Here is a 22,381-nt window from a genome sequence, read left to right as displayed (position 1 = left end):
GGTCAGGGTCATCCAGAGTGAGCCTTCTTGGTACAGTAAACTCAGTGAGATTCACACTGAGACTCTTAATCAAACAGTTGAAAAACAAAGAGAGAATCTTGAAAGAAGCAAGACAGAAGTGACTCCCCACATACAAGAATCCTCAATATCACTTAACAGCCAACTGCTCTGACTTCTTAGCAGAAACCATAGAGGCCAGGAAGTGGTGGGATGACATAGTCCAAGTACTGGAAGAAAAAAAAAAAGTCAAGAGCTGACAAAATTCCTGAGCATGTGCACAGCCCTGGGCATACACATTGCGTCCTAGATTTCCCAGGAATCTGTTCAAGGTCTTTATTTCCCAAAACATCTCATCGCCCAGCCTCACCACTCAAGGTTTTTTGGTCAGTTTGTTTGCCCCAGCTTTTACTCATTGCATCAGGCAGCAGCGCTGAAAACATCTGCCTGTAAATGTTTTTGGCAAATACCCTTTGTGTCCTGTAGTGGCTTTAGCTTTGGGGAAAGTCTGAGGTAGCAGTATTAGGTGAGATAAAGCTCGACTTTTCAGAAAGTCTTCCAGGGAGCCCTTAGGTAGGTCAAAACAAATAGTTTCAGTTTGTTTGTGAATGAGGTTTGTTCTGCCGGCCAGTGCTGGGAACGTGTGCTGCTGTTTTCATGGCTGCCACTGATCTGCGGAGCTCAGGGTAGGACGAGAGTAAGTTAAATGCCACAAAGCTCTGTGTTTTTACCAAGATTTAGTGGTGTCTTGAATAAGTAATCCTGGGATTGCTGCAAGCTTTGGGTTAGTTTCTGCTGTTCTGGAAAAGTTGATTCTCACAGTTTTTAGTTGCTTTTACGGAGGGGTGGACTTTTGCTGTTTCTCATGCCAGCATTTTGCCAGCATTCCATCTATTACATTACACTTAACTTTTAGGCTACCTGGTATTCGTATAGTTCAAGTGAATTTCATGTAGCATACAGTAAGCCAGCATATTCTTCTTCTCAGTGCTTTATTTTTAAAGGATTTTAGATGTGTATAGAGATGCAATGTAAATAAAGGTTTCTTGGCTGTTATAAATGTGATGTTAAGTATCCTTTTACTTATATTCTTGCTTACTTTTGTGTGTTTGAGGATAAGGTTTTAATAGTGGAATTGCTAGGTGAGAATATTAATTTTTGATAGGTTTTGTTAAATTGCCCTTTTAAATGTATCAGTTTACACTTTTACGACTAATGTATTAGGGTGTCTCTTTCTACACACCCTTCCATTATTGGGTATCAGACCTGTTCATCTTCAGAAGATTTGCAGTTAAAAAAGAACATGTCTTTAATTTCCTATTCCTTAATTTTTAAAATCTCTTTTTTGTGTGTTTTGTGTTTATACCCTCTACCATTTTTTTCTTTTTAAAAAAATTTTTAATGTTTTTTTAGATTTTATTTTGTAATATAATTTATTGTCAAATTGGCTAACATACAGTATGTAAAATATGCATGTTTATTTTTTCTGAGAGAGAAAATCCCAAGCAGGCTCCATGCTTTCAGTGCAGAGCCTGATGTGCGGCTCTATCCCACAAACCCTGAGATCATGACCTTAGCCAAAATCAAGAGTCAGATGCTTAACCAACTGAGCCACCCATGTACCCCTTGTTTTTCTTTCTTTTTACTTTTTTTTTTTTTTAATGTTTATTTTTGAAGGAGGGAGAGACAGTGTGTGAGTGGGGGCGGGGGCAGAGAGAGGGAGACACAGAATCCGAAGCAGGCTCCAGGCTCTGAGCTGTCAGCACAGAGCCCGATGTGGGGCTCGAACCCACAAACTGTGAGATCATGACCTGAGCCAAAGTCAGACACTCAACCGACTGAGCCACCCAGGCGCCCCTTTTTTTTCTTTTTAAAACATTTTATAAAATATTTGCCACATGCAGTGTCAGTATTTTTTTCCACGTTTCTTCTTGGCTTATTATTTTTTTAAAGTTTAAGTTTTTTTAAAGTTCATTTATTTATTTTTAAGAGTATGCAGACGCTCAGGGGGCAGGGGCAGAGAGAAAGGGAAAGAGGGAGAATTCCAAACAGGCTGCACACTGTCAGCTCTAAGCCTGACATGGGGCTTGAACTCAAGAACCGTGAGATCATGCCCTGAGCTGAAACCAAGAGCTGGATGCTTAACTGACTGAAACACCCAGGTCCCCCTCTTCTTGGCTTTTTAAATGTGTTTACGATGTTTTTAAAATTTTTTGAGGGGTTTTCAAAGGGACAATCACAAAGAAAAGGCAGGAAAAACCTCATTTTTCAGAGTGTTAGATGGGGGAGAAATATAGTTTAGAAAATTTCAAGTTTTGTCCAGACATTTTTTTTTTTTTAAAGTTAGTGAAAGCTCGAGCGCCAGCATTAGCAGGGGAGGGGCAGAGAGAGAGGGAAAGAGAAAATCCTAAGTAGGCATCGGGCCTGTACAGAGCCTAATGCAGGGCTTGATCTCAGAGGGTGAGACCACGACCTGAGCTGAAATTAAGAGTCAGACGTTTAATCGACTAAGCCACCCAGGTGCTCTGTCCAGACATCTTTATACTCTTGCTTTTTTTTATAGTTAATAGCACAAGTAAATATTGGCTAATCTTCTTATTGCTTACTGAGTGCCTACTATATATGAGGGATTCCATTCTACTTAATCTTGTCAATGCCTTGCCAGATGTCAGTATTCTTTTGTACAGATAAGGAAATTTGGTCTCTGAAAGGTGATGGTACTTAGTCAAAACCCATAGTTGTGTTCCAGACAGAGTTAAGATTCGAGCCCAGATCATCAAACTCCAGAGCCCAATATACTTCCTATTTACCAAATTAGCTCTCTGTCGGGATATTTCCCAGTTTCCTTACAGAGGGAAGGGAGTCTGCATGAGACAAATATGATTGTGTTTTTCTCAGCCGTTAAAGATGCTGCCAAAGGAAGAACAACTTAATTTCTTGTATGTTCTTGCAGAGATATTTTATACACATACAAAGATACATGTATATCTTTAAACATGTATATCTTCCATTCTAAACAGTTGTAGTACATGGAGTGAGGGAATCAATATTTGTTGAGCGCTTGCTGCGTACCAGGCACTAGGCCTATTTCTTTTTTTTTTTTTTTTTTAATTTTTTTAATGTTTATTCATCTTTGAGAGACAGAGAGAGAGACAGAGCATGAGTGGAGAAGGGGTACAGAGAGGGAGACACAGAATCCGAAGCAGGCTCCAGGCTCCAACGAGCTGTTAGCACAGAGCCCGACGCGGGGCTGGAACTCACAAACCGTGAGATCATGACCCGAGCCGAAGTGGGCCGCTTAACTGACCGAGCCACCCAGGCGCCCCAACTAGGCCTATTTTTTTGAGTGAAGTCCTTAAAACTGATTGCCTTAGAAAGTTGTACAAATATTTAGATATGAAGCTTCTGCATCAAAAATTGTTAAAAACAAAAGTACTAGTAAAACATTTGGAATTGCTTTCAGAGCCACCCAGGTGCCCCCAGTTTGGATACAGAAATACTGAAGAGAAAAAAGAGAGGGAAGATGAGGAAGAAAGCTCCCCTCTCCTATACTAGAAAGAAGACTTTGTAAGGAAAATTTATAGATTGTAGCAATTTTAAGATGTTGGCAATTTTAAGTAGTTTCTTCGGAAGTTAAAATAATAAATCAAGACCTTTGACGTTCCGCTTAGGAAAATCATGGGAAACAAAAGTGTGGATGTAAAACTGGAGAAGAGGCTCATTGAAGTCTATATTGTTAACCCCCTAGTGTGGTAACACAATTGGAAAGCAGCAGATACCATCCAAGTTTTTCAACTTAAGTTTAGTGTTTTAAGAAAATGAGCATATTATGACATTAAATTTAGCTTCCTTAGGTTTTCCTTAGGTTACTTTTTCTTTTTTTAAATTCACAGACTTTTTTAAAGCAGTTTTAGGTTCACAGGAAAATTGAGCAGAAGATAGAGATTTCCCATATGCCCCCTGCCCCCACATATGCATAGCCTACCCCATTATCAGCACCCCCTTCACGAACCCTTGCCGGAGTGGTACATTTGTTATGCTTGATGACCCTACAGTGACACTTCATAATCACCCAGAGTCCACAGTCCACATTAAAGTTCCTTTGGTGTTGTACATTCTGTGGGTTTGGACAAATACGTGACATGTACCTACCATTGTGTTATCACACAGTGTTTTCACTGCACTAAAAATCCTTTGTGCTCTGTCTGTTCTTCCTTCCCTGCCTCCTTCCACAGTCACAGCAACCATTGATCTTTTAGCAGTCTCCAGAGTTTTGCCTTTTCCAGAATGTCATATAATGGGAGTCAGTACAGTATGTAGCCTTTAAAATTTTTTTGTTTTTATTTATTATTATGTTAAAATATTTATATATTTATTTATTTTGAGAGAGAGAAAGAGAGAGATGGAATCCCAAGCAAGCTCTGTGCTGTGAGCACAGAGCCCATCGCAGGGCTTGAACTCTGCTTAACTGACTCAGCCACCCATGCGCCCCAGTATGTACCTTTTTAGGTTGGCTTCTTTCACTTAGTAACAGGCACTTAAAATTCTTCCTCCATTTAAGATTCCACTCATTTATTTTTATCACTGAATAATATTCTGGTGTCTGAATATATCACAGCTTATTTATCCGTTCCCTTATGAAAGGGCATCTTGGTTGCTTTTAAGTTTTGGCAATTATGAATAAATGTAATTCTCTAAGCCGCCATGAACATCTTATGTGCAGGTTTTTGTGTGTACATAAGTTCTCTCAACTCATTTGGGTAAATACCAAAACACCAAGGAGTGTGATTGCTGCGTTGTATGTTGTATGAGGATGTTTAGTTTTATAAGAAACTGCTAACCTGTTTTCCAAAGTGACTTTGCCATTTTGCATTTCCACCAGCACTGAATAATAGTTCCGTATCTTCATCAGCATTTGGTTTTGTCAGCATTTTGGATTTTGGCTATTCTAATAGGTATGTAGTATTTTCTTGTTTTGTTTTTTTTAACTGAGGCATAACTGACATTTATTTTAGGTGTACAATGTTATGATTCCATATTTGTATATATTGCAAAATGATCACAAGAAGTCTAGTTAACATCCTTTGCCATACGTAGTTACAAAAACATTTTTTTTTAATGTTTTTAATGTTTATTTTTGAGAGAGACAGAGTGTGAGTGGGGGAGGGCCAGAGAGAGAGCTCCCTCTCTCCCAGAATCTGAAGCAGGCTCCAAGCTCTGAGCTGTTAGCACAGAGCCAGATGTGGGGTTCAGACTCATGAACCGTGAAATCATGACCTGAGCCGAAGTCAGACGTTTAACTGACTGAGCCACCCAGGTGCCCCAACAATTTTAAAAATAGATATATCATTTTTTTAAAATCTAGATTTTTTTTATCAGGTTCATCATTTTAATTAGAAGTGTTCCCTAATGATATGGAGCATTTTTCATATGTTTACTTGCCATTTGTATATTTTCTTTGGTGTCTGTTCTGCTCTTTTACCCATTTTTAAATGGATTTGTTTTCTTATTGTTAAGTTTCGAGAGTTCTTAGTACATTTTGGATAACAGTCCTTTGTTACATTATAGTCTTTTATGAATATTTTCATCCAGTGTGGCTTGTCTTCTCATTCTTGGTCTTAAGTCTCTTAATTTTTATGTTTACCCTGCCCACTCTCTTTTTCTTACAAAATATTAAAACTAAAGAAACTAAATTCCATACCCTATAGATTTTGAAGCTTAATCAGATTAAGATTTTATTTGCTTATTTTTGCAAGGCTGATGTGTGTGTCCATCAGAGAGCACATTAAGGTGTTTCTTTTTTGTGTAAGATATTAGCAGCCATTGATAATCATTACCAGTACCCATTTTTAACTCGCTTATTAAGTGGTGATAGTCTTTCATTTCTTTGTTTATTAGGTGGAAGATTTTGATCAAAATAAATTTGCTGCATCAACACTTTGTAATGGAAGTTCAGGATAAATGCCTTTTTCCCCCTTTATTTGCCAGCTATTGCAAATAATGAGATGGTTCTCTAGCATTCTGCAAAGTGACCAGTGAATTTTATTTTTGAATCTATTATGAACTCATGGATTTAAGTATACTTGATACATTTTAGTTGACTGCAATTATTTTATTAATTTTTGACCAGTGGGATCATCTTCTACTTGCCTTCTGAGTCATTTGGACTTGATTTCAAGCATCTTTTGTAACTTTATTTTTTTTTAATGACATGATATTTCAGTCTCGTCTTGTACATATCCTGCTCTGAGATCTGGTGTCAGCCTAATGGAAATATCTAATAGTTCCATGTTATGTTGTTATGTTCACACAACTTAATGTGTATTTATGTCATGACAATTTAGTTCATATTTGAAAAAAAATACATATAAATTGAAAGAGAAGATAATATTTTTATTTCACTCTTAAATAACTAAATGGTTTGCCTGTGCCTGCTGGATACTGTACATATTAATAACTTTGTAATCAGATTGGACATTACCACTGTCATTTCTTATCCCATGTTGATTTTCACATGGTACTTAAAAAAAAATTATAGCTACTATCCCCAAAATCTCACTTCACAAAAATATGCCATTGACAGGAATGTAGCTCAACCTAATGTTGAAATTGAACTTCTTTTAGCTGGTAGTTTGTACAGTGTCCGACAGATGTTGAGCACTGCTCTTTGTCTCAAATTGAAGATGCCCCATGGCTCTTTTATGACTTGGTTTATGATGCTCTGGGTGCCTCAGTGCACTGTTTGGGAACCATCAACTAGGTATTTCTGCCCAGTTTCTGTTGCAACCAGTGGTGTGCATTTTCAGTTTGTTTGTTTGTTTGTTTGTTTGTTTGTTTGTTTGTTAGTAATCTCTACACCCAACATAGGGCTTGAACTCATAACCCCAAGATCAAGAGTGGCATGCTCTTCCTATTGAGCCAACCAGGTACCTCCTTTGGTGTGTGTCTTAAAAGTTATTGTTAAATAAAGTTTGTTTGTCCTTATACTCTCCAGTTAAATTCTCATGTAAGATTTCCTTGAGAATAGATTATCTGATTATGAAATGTGGCAGGAAGGAGGCCTGTCTTCTCACCCCTCAAAAGGGTATACCATACCTCTAAAAATGTTCTGTTTCACTGATAAGTACCAAATGATATGTATTATGATTTTTTTTAATAAGAAAACTTTTTTTGTCCTGTGTATAGAATGACTGCTAGTGATACCACTTTGATTTTGTTTAAAGGCAAGAGTCCACTGTGGGTTTTCCCCTGATACTTAATATACATCTCTACTTTTTGATTTGGGCAGCTGCACATAGGACTGAACTGTGTCCTTTCCAGCCTACCTTGTAGACAGAAGGTGGAATTATTTTCTGTATGTTTTGGCTGCTCATTTTCCAACACTTGACATTCGAATCCTTAGAGTCTGAACTTTCACTTTAAATAAAGGACATAAGCTATGCTCTTTTATATTATTTTTTACCTTGAAGCATAGTTGACACACATTGTTACGTTACTTTCAGGTGTACAAGGTAATGATTCCACAAGTCTATACATTATGCATTGTTCATCACAAGCCTAGCTACCATCTGTCACTACACAACCCTATTACAATACCATTGACTATATTCCCCATGCTGTATCTTTCATCCCTGTGATTTATTCACTCCATAACTGCAAGCCTGTACCTCCCACTACCCTTTACCCATTTTGCTTAACTGCCCTCCCCTCTCCCTTCTGGCAACCATTAGTTTTGTTTTCTGTATTTATGAGTCTATTTCTTATGCTCTTCAGATTTCATTCTCATCTGGAGGTTGATTTTACAGATTGCATTATGTTAATTTCCTGAACTAACTTGTTAGTTTTTCTGTTTTCTTGTCATTAATTGTATAGTAGTTGTCAGCATTGAAAATGCATTCATTTTCATTATAATGAACTTCAGAATTTAAAATTTTTAAATTTTCTTTTACATGAATATCTTGGGCATATTGTTCCTTTCTTCTTCTTCTTTTTTTTTTTTTTTTTTTTTTTTTTTTTTTTTTTAGTTTATTTATTTTGAGAGAGAGAGAGGGACAGAGAGAGAAGGGGAGAGAGATTTACAAGCAGGCTCTGAACTGTCAGCATGGAGCCCTGTGTGGGGCTCAAACTCACATGAGATCATGACCTGAGCTGAAATCAAGAGTCAGGCAACACTTAACCCACTGAGCCACCCAGGCACCCGTAGGCATATTATTTTAATCAGTGACACTGATAATGTTAGAAAGCTGAGTAGAAAACATGAAATCACTGTGTCATTCAGTGAATTTCTGTGAGTGGCATGTGGGACTCTAATTAAATGTTTGTTTGGATAGACACCTGGGGGTAGGGGAGAAACTAAAGGTGAAGTCTTAGAATATATAAGAAGGGTATAGAAAAGAAACAATAACTTCACATAAAGAGTAAAATCTCTATTAAGGTACAGCCCTAAATAGTTGTTAGTAGATTTGAAAGGACTAATTATGTAACAAGGGCAATTGATCTGTGGGGATGTGCATGAGAAATTGTCGTCAAGCTTGTAAATGTGAATACTCGTGTGCATTTACTGGGCATAGGTCATAAACCTCAAGCATACTATCATGGGGATAATCTCACTGCTGATGTTTTGAACCCCTCTAAACCCTATCTGCTTCATCTGAAGGATTATATAGGTCCCATTTTGTTTATAAACTTAAAACATTTTTTTTCTTGGACGGTAACATTGATATTTTAAGAGAAATCCCTTTTTCTCTTTTATTTGGTTTTAAAATGAGATTGCCAGCATCCTTCTTTGTGTGTGTGAGACATGATTTTTTTAAGTTTTAAAATTGTATCAGAATAATTCTGAAGATAGTTTAAGGTATCCAGTAGTGCTCGTGTAGAGTGACTACCGCTGGCTGAGACTGCCGTCCATCGAAAGGCCTGCCTGCAAAGTCAGTCCCGGCTGACACAGGAAAACTTGATGTTATGTTTTGCACAGTACATTCAACTTTTCCTAGATGAGAAGAGTGGCTTACTGTGTCTCAACTGTTGGTAAAAACAGTGCGGTTTCTGCTGAATAACCTGCTTTCTTTTTGGGAGTCTGGAGTCCTGTACGTGCTAGGCTCCACAAAGACCTTGTGCTCAGTCTAAGGAGCTGCCTGGCAGACAGCACTTCACACGTTACTGTTGAAAGAATTCAGCCTGTCTCTGTGAGCCCACTGCAGGAGGGCTCTTGGAAGCTTGAGCCTGGTTTCCTCTGGACTTCTCTCCATGTGCCTTTTCTTCTGCTGTTTTTGCCAACCTTTCATAGTAATAAATCTCAGCCTTGGGTATGACTATATGCGGAGTTATGTGGGTCACGGGATGATCTTGGGGACCCCCCCCAACATAGTACTGAACGACTTACAATGGAAAACGCTATTCCCTGCCGCATTCTTGCACCCCCCTCAGTCTTATTTCTTTTGTTATTTCCTTATTTCTAAATAATATATTTACACTGCTGTTTTTTTAAGATACCAGTTGTAGGTGTTGTCAAATAACTGGGTGTTGTGGTAGATGAGGATTTAGGTCTCATACCTTTTCCAGAAATCCCTCCCTTAAGCCCTCTGATGCAATCCTGCCTGTCACAGAGCTTGATTGAGTCCGTGTTCATTGTTTTCATTATGATGACTGGACAAATGTGTAATGCTGAGCTAGGCGATAGACTACAATTTCATTTTCTCATCTGCCTTTTTCTTTTCCTTATAGTTAATGGTTGGTTACCTTCTGTTTTTATTTGTTTTTCTATTCTGTTCTTATGACCAATTTATTCCAAAAGCCCCAGCAGCTCTTCACCAGATTTCACTGTTCTTTTCCACATGGTCAGAGGTCTGTACATCCCACTGTCCTTGGGAACTCTTCCTCCTGTGTCACTGTGGACTGTGTCAGTAGTTGGTCACAGGCCTGCTTTTCCTGGGGCTTCCTTTGCTGCTTTCCAGGGTTGCACTCAGGTCTTTGGAACTCAAGAGAAAGTGTATGGGAAGTACATTCCTTGATGCTGTGTGTCTAAAAATGTCTATGTTCTACCCGTACACTTGAATGGTTGTTGGAACTAATTTTCTTTTAGAGTTTTGAAGATATTTCTTCATTGTCTTTAAATTTCCAGTGTTCCTGTTGACATATTGGTCCTGATCTTTGTAAGCATTTTTCCTGGAGGAATCTCTTAGTAATCTCATTCTGTCCCCTTACGCTCTGAAACTTCGTAATGTGCTTCAGTGCGGGTCTCTTCAGTTATTATGTGGGGTGCTTAGTGGTCTCTTGTGATCTGAACTTTAATTCTGAGAAAGTTTCTTTCCACATCATTTGAAGAACAAGAATGTGTTGTGTGTCCAGATACTATTTACAAAATTTGGCATTCCCAAATAGTAGGTTAATGCTAGTTAGAGGTTCAGTAGGTAATGTATTAATGAGCCCGTATTTGGATTTTCTTGTGGAGATTTAGATTGGAGACTCTTAGTTTACAGCTTATTTTTTAAAACTATAAAAACAAGGAAGACCTGCTTCTACTGAGTTTTAGCCTGGTATTTATTAATAAAGAATGTTTATAAAATGCTGAATTTGTTTGACTTATAAACTAGTTAAGCAAGTTATTGGTTTTCTGGCATAGGTCTTTTTCTGTGTAGATATTATCAAGTATAATAAAACATTAGAGTTCTTCTCAGAAGCTCATTTTGGGAGACTTTAATTTAGTAATCTTTCTTTCTTCCCTACTTATATTACTTTGTCCTTCTGCATGGACGATTCTTATTACATGAGCTGATTAATACAGGTACCAGAGCAGAAAAGACTGTTTTAAGAATAATGTATATCGGGGCACCTAGGTGGTTCAGTCGGTTAAGTATCTGACTTGGCTTAGGTCATGATATCATGGCTCGTGAGTTCGAGCTTCGTATCAGGCTGTATGCTGACAGCTCAGGGCCTGGAGCCTGCTTCTGGATTCTGTGTCTCCCTCTCTCTCTGCCCCTCCCCCACTCATACTCTGTCTCTCTCACCTTCAAAAATAAATGAATGTTAAAAAAAAGAATAATTTTATTCTCTTAGTTCTTTGGAGAAAAGGTATATGTTTTTATTTTTATTTATTATTATTTTTTAAATTTTGGAGAGAGCAGGGTAGAGGAATGGGGTGGGGAGAGAGAGAAAAAGAGAGAGAGAGGGAGGGAGGGAGAGAAAATCCCAAGCAGGCACCATGCTGAGCGCAGAGCCCTATGAGGCTTGATCCCATGACCTGGGATCGTGACTTGAGCTAAAATCAAGTGTTAGACACTCAACCAACTGAGTCACCCAGGTGCCCCTTTTATTTTTATTTTATTTCATTTTATTATTTTATTTTATTTTATTTTTCTATTCTATTCTACTTTATTTTTTATTTTATTTTTTAGGAAAAGTGAATGTTTTTAAACCATTGAGTCTAGTTTTATGAAACTTTTTCTTTGCTTTACCTCAGCGGTAACTGTCATAAAAGTGCTTTATATTTTTAGTACTTTTTGTCAGATACTGCAGAGGTAACACTTTTTACCTTTAGTATAGTGCAACTCCTGGTTCTGTACTGTATTTTATATGCAACATATAATCTTTAGTATTTTAATGTTTGTGCATTAATATTTTCAATTTGTTTAATGATTTTGCTGCTAAGATTTCACCATCCCATTCCCATTTTTTCCTTTACAATTTTATCTTATTTTAAAGTTTATTTATTTATTTTGAGAGAGAGAAAAAGCATGAGTGGGGAAGGGGCAGAGAGAGAAGGAGATTGAGTCCCAAGCAGACTCCACAGGGTCGGTGCAGATCCCAATCGGGTTGAACTCGCAAATGATGAGATCATGACCTGAGAGAAAGATGCTTAACTGACTGAGCCACCCAGGCTCCCCTCCTTTACAGTTTTAATTTTTTTTTAATGTTTTATTTTTTTTTTTGAGAGAGAGAGAGTGCGACTAAGGGAGGGGCAGAGAGAGAGGGAGACACAGAATCTGAAGCAGGCTTCAGGTTTTGAGCTGTCAGCACAGAGCCCAGTGTGGGGCTTGAACTCACGAACCGTGAGGTCATGACCTGAGCCGAAAAACCTACTGAGCCACCCAGGCGCCCCGTGTGTAATAATTATTTTTAAAGTGGACCTTTTGTAAAAAGCATACAGTTGGATCTGCTTTTTGTGCAGTCTGATTATCTCTGTCTTTTTAAAAAATGTTTATTTATTTATTTTGAGAGAGAGGTGTGTGTGGATGGGGGAGGGGCAGAGAGAGGGGGAGAGAGAATCCCAAGCTCGATGTGGGGCTCAAACTCATGAACTGTGAGATGACCTGAGCCAAAATCAAGAGTCAAGCACTTAACCTACTGAGGCACCCAGGCGCCCCATCCCTGCCTTTTTATTGGAATGCTTAGTCCATTGCATGTGATGTAATTACTGGTTTTAATTCTACGTGTTGTGATTTGCTTTCTGTACAATTAACCTTTTCTTTGGAGAATTAATTTTTTTCTCTTTTGCTTTTATTTTCCCATGTGGTCTCCATTGACACTCAGGTGGGGTGGCGTCACTACCACCGGGTGATGGTGAAAAATTCTGACTCTTCTCTAGGTGTCCTGTGAGACTACCCAGCAGCAATGGAGCAGGGAGCTTAGTTACTTACAGTTTGGGGGTGTGGGGTGGAGGTCCAGATTCTTCACCTGGTCTCCATAGACACTCCTGTAGGAGCAGAGCACTCTTAACCAGCTGGCAGGTGTGAAAGGCCCCATCTCCCTACTTGTCCTTTTTTGACAACCTCCAGCAGGGGTGCTGGGCCACCACCTGAGGGCACAAATCTAATCTCCCTCTTACTGGTGCAGATAGGGGCAGAACTTCATGTTTTTTGGTGTTTGCCTCGGGTAGACCATTATTATCTGGAAGTTTTCGTCTTGCAAGGCAGCCCCTTTCCTGGTCCTTTGGCTAGAGAGAGCAGGTTTTTGTTGTTTTATCTGTGCCTGTCTGGGATTCTGGGTTTCGGGCTTCTTGAGAAGCACATCTGAGATGTAGAGGCAAAAAGAAAATGCAGGGAACTCACAGCTCTGTTGTTGTTAGAATCCTGAAGTCCCTAACCCACCGGCCTTCTTCTCTGCCTTTTGTCTTTTGTCTGTTTTTTGTTTATTTTTAACTCTATTATCCAGGATTTCTAGTTGTGCTTACCAGGAGGAATAGTGATAGGTATTCTTTCTTCAAATGTTTACAAATTTAGAAGTAGGAATTTCTAATTTTTGTTTTCTTATCTTTGGCTATTTATACTTAAACAAATTGGACCATTTGAGGCCTGTTCTGCCCTTTGATTTGGTGAAGTTTAGGCTTGCTGCGGCTCCCCAGTTCTCAAAACAGTGTGCCCTAATGGAAACACCAGTTGTTGTTGCCTTTAAATCATCCTGTTTTCAGGCCTTCACCCCTTCATATGCTGCTACTTGCTGCCCTTCCTTTCACTCATTCCCAACTATAGGGAAGCAAGTCAACAAATATTTCTCTAAAGTAGTTTTTGCAAGATAATCTATTAAGCACTTTATGGACAAACGTGTCTTCTTCATCAGTCTAGTATGGAAACTAAGTAATGATAGTAAGGAGCTGGGAAAATGTGTGTGAGTGTGCGCATAGGCGTAAGTTACAAAAGGCCGCAGGAACACGGGAGAGAATGACCACATGCCTGTGTGGCATTTGATTGTGCACGTTCCTGCTCTGACTCCTTTCAGTGTCAGTTTTGTCACTACTGGCTTTGGAACTGGTGATGAGTCAGCTCCCACATCAAGGCTGAAGTTCTCAGCTTGGCATTTGGTTGGTTTTCAGTTCAGAGTCCATCTTGTCCTTCCGAGCCTTCCCTATCCTCCTTCCCAGGAACTGCTCCCGTCAGACCAGGCTTGCAGCCATCCTGCAAATAAGCCCCGTGTTTCCTGCTTGTGCCTTTAACTGTGCTGTTCTGGCATGGATGTCCTCTCTTCTGGGTGTTACATGCAAAGGACAGCGTAGTGGAAAGAAGATCCCAGTTTTACTTCTTCCTTGCTGTGTGACTAATGTAAGTTACTGCGGCCCTCTGAGCCTTGGTTCCCCTGTTTGTGAACACGAAAAAGTACTTCTTTTCTAACACTATGTACTAAGGTTAGTTAATGTATATGAACATGGCTGAAACCACAGGAGCTCAAATAAAATTCGGGCTCCATTGCTTTGTTTCCTTAACTAAAATGTACGGCTAAAGGCCAGGTTCATTCCTTCTAGTCTTCGTCTCATCAGCAGACACAATATGTTGAGAACATGGAAAAAACTAAGTAGTTCATTAAGTAAATGTTTGAGTACTTCCCATAATGCTCTGTGTTGTGTTAAATGCTGGAGCTCACACATTTGCTGGACAGGACAAGTGGGTGTGCAGGCAGTGAAAACACAGCACGGTGCATGCAGTGCTGGAGGTGTTGGAGGTGTGTTCCAGAGATTTGGGGGGCACAGAAAAGGAGTGATGAGGGAGGATTCCTGGAGAAAGAGTTGCTGGTAATTGACCTTTTTTTTTTTTTTTTAAACAGCTTTATTTAGGTGTGATTTACATACACATCAGATCCATCTACTCTAAGTGTATAATTCAGTGATTTTTTAGCAAATTAACCAGTGTGTGTAAGCATCACCACAATCCAAATCTAGGCTGTTTCTGTCACTTCAAAAAGATTCCTCATGCCCATTTTCAGGCGCCATGTCGAAGGAGGGGTAGCAGTTGGCCATGCAAAAGTGCTGGAAGGAGGGCTGGACTCCCGGGAGTGAAGACAGCCTTGGCAAAGCCAGGGGAGCACGAGACCGAGTGGTGGAGTGTGGGTGGGATGGATGCCTGTAAGGGGTTTTATTTCTGTGCTGTACGGCTGTGTTCTCGGGGGCTGTCTTCTGGCTCCTCCGTCTTTGGAGCTCAGTTTGCTCACCGGTAGCGTGTAACTGTTATGCTGTTGGGCCCCAGCTCCACCTAAATCCTGTGAGTGTCAAAACTTACGATGCCTTCGATTGAAGAGAGAATAGAATGTACTTTTAAAAAACAATAGCCAAAAGAAAAACAGAAGAATTAGAGTGATGCTTACAGATCCTCTAATGGAACTCTCTCCTCTTTTTATGCAATAATGCATAGTGGGTACAAAATTTATGAAATGTAGAAGGGTAGGAAGAAAACTTACGTCACTTATGATCTTTCAATTCAGAGAAAATTGTTAACATTCTCGTTCTTATGATTTGTTTTGCATAAATGTTTATGTACTTAAATATTGATATTGTGCTGTAAATAAAGTTGTTTTTCCCCACATTATTAAATAGTACTAAAAGCTTGATTTTAAATGCTGCATGATTTTTATGAAATTAAAAACATACTCTGTTCATTTTTTTCAATTTTTTACAATAATAGTAATAAAAGCACATGGTAAGTTTCAAACTACATAGAAGGAATAAAAATCTTTCTCCCATTTTACCACTTCCAAGAGTTAATAATTGTTAACTTTTTCTTTTCTTAATGTTTATTTATTTTGAGAGAGAGAGAGAGAGAGACAGAGTGTGAGCAGGGGAGGGGCAGAGAGAGACAGAGACACAGAATCTGAAGCACACTCCAGGCTCTGAGCTGTCAGCACAGAGCCCGACACGGGGCTCAAACCCACGAACCGTGAGATGACCCGAACCAAAGTTGGATGCTTAACCGACTGAGCCACGCAGGCGCCCCAATAGTTAACTATTTCTTACATGCTTTCAGAAACTGTGTGTTAATTTATATTCCATTATGTGGATAAATCATAATTGAATTGATCTATTGACAGCCTATGTAGATGATCGTGTTTTTGCTTTTACAGTGCTAAAATGAATATTTTCATGTGCACGTCTTTGATTTCTTACAAAAATGTATGTGAAGGATAAATTCCTGAAAGAGGAATGCCTGGATCAGAGAGTACATTTTATATTTTGATATTGCCAAATTGCTTTTCAGAAAAGATTGTGCTAATTTATACTTCTGTCATTAGTAGAGTGTCTCACGAGTCCTTCTTTGCTTATATCTTTATCAACATTGGGTATTATACACTTTTTTGTTCTTTGCCAGTCTGATATTAGAAAAGTAACTTATTGTTTTAGTTTATACTTTAAAAATTAGAACTGTACCTGAACATTCTTTTTGCATGGATATTAGTCATTTTTCTGTGAATTATATCATGTCCTTTGTGTAGGTGTCTTGATTTGTTCATATTTTTACTGATTTGTAAGAGCTCTTAGCTCTTTAAAGAACTTAGCTATTGCAAATTTTTTTTTTTTTTTTTTTTTTTTTACAGTTTATTTATTTTGAGAGAGAGCTTGCAGGGGAGGGACAGAAAAAGAGGGAGAGAGAGAATCACACGCTGTCAGCACAGAGCCCAATGAAGGCCTTGAACCCACAAACCGTGAGATCATGACCTGAACTGAAACCAAGAGTCAGATGCTTAACCAACTGAGTCACCCAGGCGCCCTGCAGAATTTTTTTTTTTTTTACATTTTCTTTTGAGTGTGTTCATGGTCAGATTTATTAGTCTTGTCATTTAGGGCTCTTGGATTTATTAAATTGCAAAATAACCTTAAAAGTGAATGCAAAGAGAAACAAGTGATTCTAATAGTTTTCCAAAGGAGTATCATAAAGATATTAAAGTGGAATAAGAACTAATAATCCAAGTAACTTTTGAATAATGTACATAGACTGTGTTACCTCTGTCTAAAGAGGAAGAAAAAGTGACCAAATCTTGAACTCTTATTGCATTTGTCCTGTATAGTGTCCATTCTAGTGAATCTATTTAGTGTCTTTTCGGATTGAACAAATAAGGGTTCCCTTGTTTCTTTTAACATAACTGCAATACAAAATAAGTTATTATCAACACATGAACTACCTAATATCATGCACTGTAGAACTATAATGAATGATCTATAATTGTGTGAATCATCAAATACATCGCTATAAATATTGTAAATTTTAATTCTCATTCTGAACTATTCATGTGTAGTTCTATTAAGCTGTCTGTGTAATTTATTATTCATGGTTGTTTTTTCATGACTTAAAGAAAAATAGATTGCATGTTGGATAAAACAGTCAAAATGAAACCCCTTCTTTTTAAGAGGAACTCTGTATTCGACTTTGAGAACTCCCATTTTCATTTGGTTCATTTTTCTAATACTTAAAGGTGCCAGTGCTTTCTGCCTCTTTGAGAACTGAAATGTGTGATGAATGGAATGTAACTTGAGATGTTAAAATGAACGAGTATTTTCAAAAGGGTTGTAAAGAAAAATATTTTTGATTTGTAAATGCAAGGTTAATCGCCGTGTTTTGTGCGGTGCTTTTGTGTTCTGGTTGGTGTTGATGATCTTTTCTCCCTCTGTGCAGGTGTAATGGATAGGTAACAGAGAAACCCTCCTCACTGTCTCGTCAGGGAGGCAGAATGACTGAGTGCTTCCTGCCCCCCACCAGCAGCCCTAGTGAGCACCGCAGGGTGGAGCATGGCAGTGGTCTTACCCGAACCCCCAGCTCTGAGGAGATCAGCCCTACCAAGTTTCCCGGATTGTACCGCACTGGCGAGCCCTCGCCTCCCCATGACAGCCTTCATGAGCCTCCTGACATAGTGTCTGATGATGAGAAAGACCATGGGAAGAAAAAAGGAAAATTTAAGAAAAAAGAAAAAAGGAGTAAGTGCCATTTTTCTCTACGCTTTTGGTATATTTTGGGTAAACTTTTACTCTAACCACTGTGCCTGCTGTCTGCAAAGATTCTTGTTTGGCATTTTCTGTTCTTTACTTTTCTGGGTCTCAATTTTTGTATACTAGAGTTGTATCTTAGGGTCTTAGTCTTGCGAACAAAATTACTGAATTTCCAGAAGTGGTAAAGGTTTCGTAAATGGGTCATTTTAAATAATGTATAAAAAGTAGATATTGAAATTTTACCCTTACAGAATATTACTTTCTTGGCTGGGTTGTGTAGGCCAGTTGGGGTACAACTTTACTGGAACTGTGAAAAAGGTAGTTATTTGTTTGTCTTAAGCAGATGCCACAATGCATTCTCTCTATAGGTCCTATTCTGTAGGAAAGCCAAATTGTTTAAGCATAGCTCTTTAGTATGTTAAAAGCAAATGAGGTGATTTATTTTGAGTTTCATGTTATACTTAAGTCAATTTGGTTTTGAAGCATAGCATTGAGATAGAATGCACAAATTGTGTGCCACTTGAATGAGCTGTCACAAAATGGACGTGCGTCCTTGTAATTACAAGCATCTGGAAATAGAGCATTATCAGCACGCTTAGAAATTCCCTCCCATTACCCCTGCAGAGGGAATCCCCCACACTTCCCAAAGGTAAGCTTCTTTCAGTATAGCTTGAAACTGCCTGATTTTGAATTTATGTAAATGAAAGCATATTTCCTTTTGTGTCTAGTTTCTTTTGCCCAAAGTTGTATTTGTTAGATTCATCCGTGTTATTCCACATGGCAGTAATTTGTCGTTTTTATTACTGGATTTTGTTTCATTGCATTAATATGCTAGAATGTATCTATTCTGTTATTGGTCATTTGGGTTGTTTTCAGTTTTTGACTTGTGAATAGTGCTTCTGTGAATGTCGTTGTACGTGGTTATACATTTCTGTTGTGGGATTGCTCTCTTAAAAGGCCATGCTTATTTTAGCATTAGTAGATCCTGCAAAACGATTTTTCAGAGTGGTCGTACCAGATTGCACTCACACCAGCAGCGTCTGAGAGCTGCAGCTGCTCTGTATCGTGGTATTCTCGCCCTTAAGATTTCTGCTCTTCTGGTTGCTGTGGCGTTTGTGGTATTTTAAGTAGAGGGTAATTTGTGAAATTTTTAAATTTAATCTTCGTTATGAAATGGCTTATTAAGGTAGCTGGCTAAAGAAAAGAACAGGAAAATCATATTTTAAAATAACAACCAAACCAAAGTAGGATAACTGATAGGATATAAAACAAGTGTCAGTGTGTGAAAACCAGGGCTCAAGATGCAGAGAAGTGGGCTGATGCATTCGGCCACCATCCAGAGATTAGGGAACTTTCCTGGTTCTGCCCTCCACCCAGTTGAGACTTCAGCCTCTGCTGGTCTCCAGAAAGAACTTCACAGCTAGTGACAGGAGGGCAAAGTGTGACAGGGGAACGGCTGGAGCATCTGAACGGCAGGGCCATTTGTGTCGTGGTGTCAGATTGCTTCAATAACAGGGACCAGATATATGAAAAAAAAATCTAAATAAGAGGCCATTATTCAGATGATGATTTTTCATCATTTTTCATCATATATTATAGAAGGACTCCTTGCATTAGCCCTCTCTGCAGATCCTTTGTTGTGTGTTTACAATATTTGGTTTGGTTTGCCAAAATTCCACGGGCACACACATGAACCCGGTTACAAAGGTGCCTGGCACGCCGCATTCGCCCTCTTGTGGTCAGGAGATGTCAGTGCAGCATCTCATGTTAGCTGAGAAGAAACCCCTTTCATGACTGGCAGCACCCAGGAGGGATTGGCCATGAAGTGAAAAGCAAGGTAGCCAGTCCCAGGTGGCACTGTTTTTGGTCCTGTTTTCCAAAAGTTCATGGACGGTTTGACATGAAACAGGTGTATGACTTATATTCCCTGCATTTCTTTGGCAGCTGAAGGCTATGCTGCCTTTCAGGAAGATAGCTCTGGAGATGAGGCTGAAAGTCCTTCCAAAATGAAGAGGTCCAAGGGAATCCATGTTTTCAAGAAGCCCAGCTTTTCTAAAAAGAAAGAGAAGGATTTTAAAATAAAAGAGAAACCCAAAGAGGAAAAACATAAAGAAGAAAAGCACAAAGAAGAGAAACATAAAGAGAAGAAGTCAAAAGACTTGACAGCAGCTGATGTTGTTAAACAGTGGAAGGAAAAGAAGAAAAAGAAGAAGCCAATTCAGGAACCAGAGGTGCCTCAGGTTGACGTTCCGAATCTCAAACCCATTTTTGGAGTTCCTTTGGCCGATGCAGTAGAGAGGACCATGATGTACGACGGCATTCGGCTGCCGGCGGTTTTCCGTGAATGTGTAGATTATGTAGAGAAGTATGGCATGAAGTGTGAAGGCATCTACAGAGTTTCAGGTATTGGGCACACGCGCTTCTCTTAGGGGTTTTTAAAAATTCACTTCCATTTTTCAAAGGAAGGGAAAAGAAGAACTTGTGAGGAAAATTGTGGCATGGTTCCTAATAAGTCTTACTCATTTCCTCAGTCCTTCCAGTTGCACAGAAATCCCCCACACTGTGTGTGTGTGTGTGTGTGTGTGTGTGTGTGTGTTTTAGCAGTTTGCTTTTTTTGTGATATTCTCTTCTATCAGGAGCCTGGAAACACGAGTTGTTCACAGTTTTCAGGAGCCCGGATGAGTCTAAACAAAGTATATGAGTCATGTCCCTTCACTTGGGTGCCCTCAGACTATGCTTTATTCTTCTCACCTCCTTCCCTCTGAGCAGGGCTCAGTGTTGTGAGGGAGATCAGTAGGACAAGGAAAGCTATCTTGGTTAAGGGACGCTTCTTGGCCAGGAGACACTTTTATTGACCTAATCATAGAATGTATTTCCTGAGTTCGGCTGAAAGAACGTGAAATGTTACTTGCTAAGTGTTTAGGCCCCAAATGTCAATGTTTTTGTCAGCCATGTGCAGCTATTACATATATTAGTGAAATTGATTTTCTGTTTATGTTTTCCATACATGTGAAAGTTCAGATTTCTTATTTGGCAAGAATGTAATTCATATTGGATGTCTAAAATCCAGCTAAATGTATGCTACTTAAAGAAAAAAGATTTTATTTCTTTCTTTTGTACTGTACAGGATGGAAGTCCTGACCTGTGGCAACATCTGTGTTCTAAATCATTACTTTCCCATGATTTAGTTCTTGATACTGGAAATCTATTTATTTATTATTATTTTTTAAATTATTATTATTTTTTTAATGTTTTATTTATTCTTGAGACAGAGAGAGACAGAGCATGAACAGGGGAGGGGCAGAGAGAGAGCGAGACACAGAATCTGAAGCAGGCTCCAGGCTCTGAGCTGTCAGCACAGAGCCTGACGCAGGGCTCGAACCCACGAACTGCGAGGTCGTGACCTGAGCCAAAGTCGGACGCTTAACTGACTGAGCCCCTATTATTATTATTTTTTTAACACATTTATTTCGAGAGAGAAAGACAGTGTGCATGTAAGTGGGGGAAGGGCACAGAGAGTTAGAGAGGGAATCCCAAGCAGGCTTTGCACTGTCAGTGCAGAGCCCGATGTGGGGGTTCCATCTCACGACCGTGGGATCATGACCAGAGCCGAGATCAAGAGTTGGACACATAACTGATTGAGCCACCCAGCTGCCTCTGGAGATCTATTTTATAAAACTTGTTGTTGGTCACACATTTTCATGGTGAGTCAAATCATACACATTTAGAATATAGAGACATTACACTTAGTTTTTCCATTGATTTGGTTCACACAATCAATTTTTAGAGGGCAGATTTGATATATTTGGCTTTTGGGGAAAGGACAGGCATCTCTGATAATTGGGGAACCCTTAACATAGTACCCCTTAGCGTATCATTGTTAAGAATATTTTGGCTAACATGCTACCATTTTATAGAAAATATAATCCACAGATAGGGCATTGCATTTGAATTTATAATTCTTTAGTAACATGAAAATAAACACATTTAAATGAACTTGAAAATTTGACTTTTAAAACTAATGATGAATCGATTTTTAAAGATTTAAATAATACCAACATAGCTGCTTCTCTCACTTGAGTCTGATAGGAAGGAATTTTGTTTTAGGTGAAAGTTTCTCTGAAGAGTTTCTACAGCTTTGTTCAAAGGATTCTTTTGTCTTTGACCTATTTTTGATGTTTGCATTCTTTTGGAGTTGGAGTTGCAGAACTCTGTTTGTGTGTCAGAGCACTCAAAGGGAGCTGTTCCCCTGATCATTGATTCCTGGAGGCTGAGCTCCTGCTTTGATCAATTTTTTATCATTTTTTAAGCTCTGACAGTGTGCTATATTCAGGATACCGTGGATTAGAGTTAATGGCTGTGACTTTTTTTTCTTTCTTTGAATGCTCATAAGACTGTTTTCTGCTGGAGAGTTTTTGGTTCTTATTCCTATTATAAGTGCTAGTTTTATTTTTTATTTTGTTTTTTTAAGTTTATCTATTTTGAGAGACAGTGTGCATGTGCATGCACATGTGTGTGAGTGGGGAAGGGGCAGAGAGAGAGAATCCCAAGCAGGCTCTAATTGTCACTGCGGAGCCTGATGCAGGGCTCCAACTGTCGAGCCATGAGATTATGACCTGAGCATAAAACAAAAGTTGGACACTTAACCGACTGAGCCACCCATGTGCCCCTATAAGTTCCAGTTTTAAAACATACATATCATTT

The 22,381-nt window shown here is 38.9% G+C and overlaps 1 protein-coding gene across 4 annotated transcripts in view; it reads left to right on the top strand.

Annotated features, from left to right (window-relative positions):
* The window catches only part of RALBP1 (ralA binding protein 1), a 47,845-nt gene that overhangs the window by 9,325 nt on the left and 16,139 nt on the right, over nt 1-22,381 (top strand). For 3 of the 4 annotated variants that reach the window (XM_015538088.2, XM_042961364.1, XM_042961365.1), the window contains exons 2-3: nt 17,367-17,665; nt 19,622-20,080. In XM_015538088.2, the coding sequence (XP_015393574.2) occupies nt 17,422-17,665; nt 19,622-20,080 (703 nt within the window). In that variant the 5' untranslated portion in view covers nt 17,367-17,421. Of the gene's footprint in view, nt 1-4,879; nt 4,953-17,366; nt 17,666-19,621; nt 20,081-22,381 lie in introns of those variants that run through there. The other variant, XM_015538089.2, reaches the window with a different exon arrangement.

This window comes from Panthera tigris, chromosome D3 (assembly GCF_018350195.1).
Source record: "Panthera tigris isolate Pti1 chromosome D3, P.tigris_Pti1_mat1.1, whole genome shotgun sequence".
Lineage (NCBI taxonomy): Eukaryota > Metazoa > Chordata > Mammalia > Carnivora > Felidae > Panthera > Panthera tigris.
Note: the sequence above shows the minus strand (reverse complement) of the source record. Positions and strands in the feature narration are given on the sequence as shown.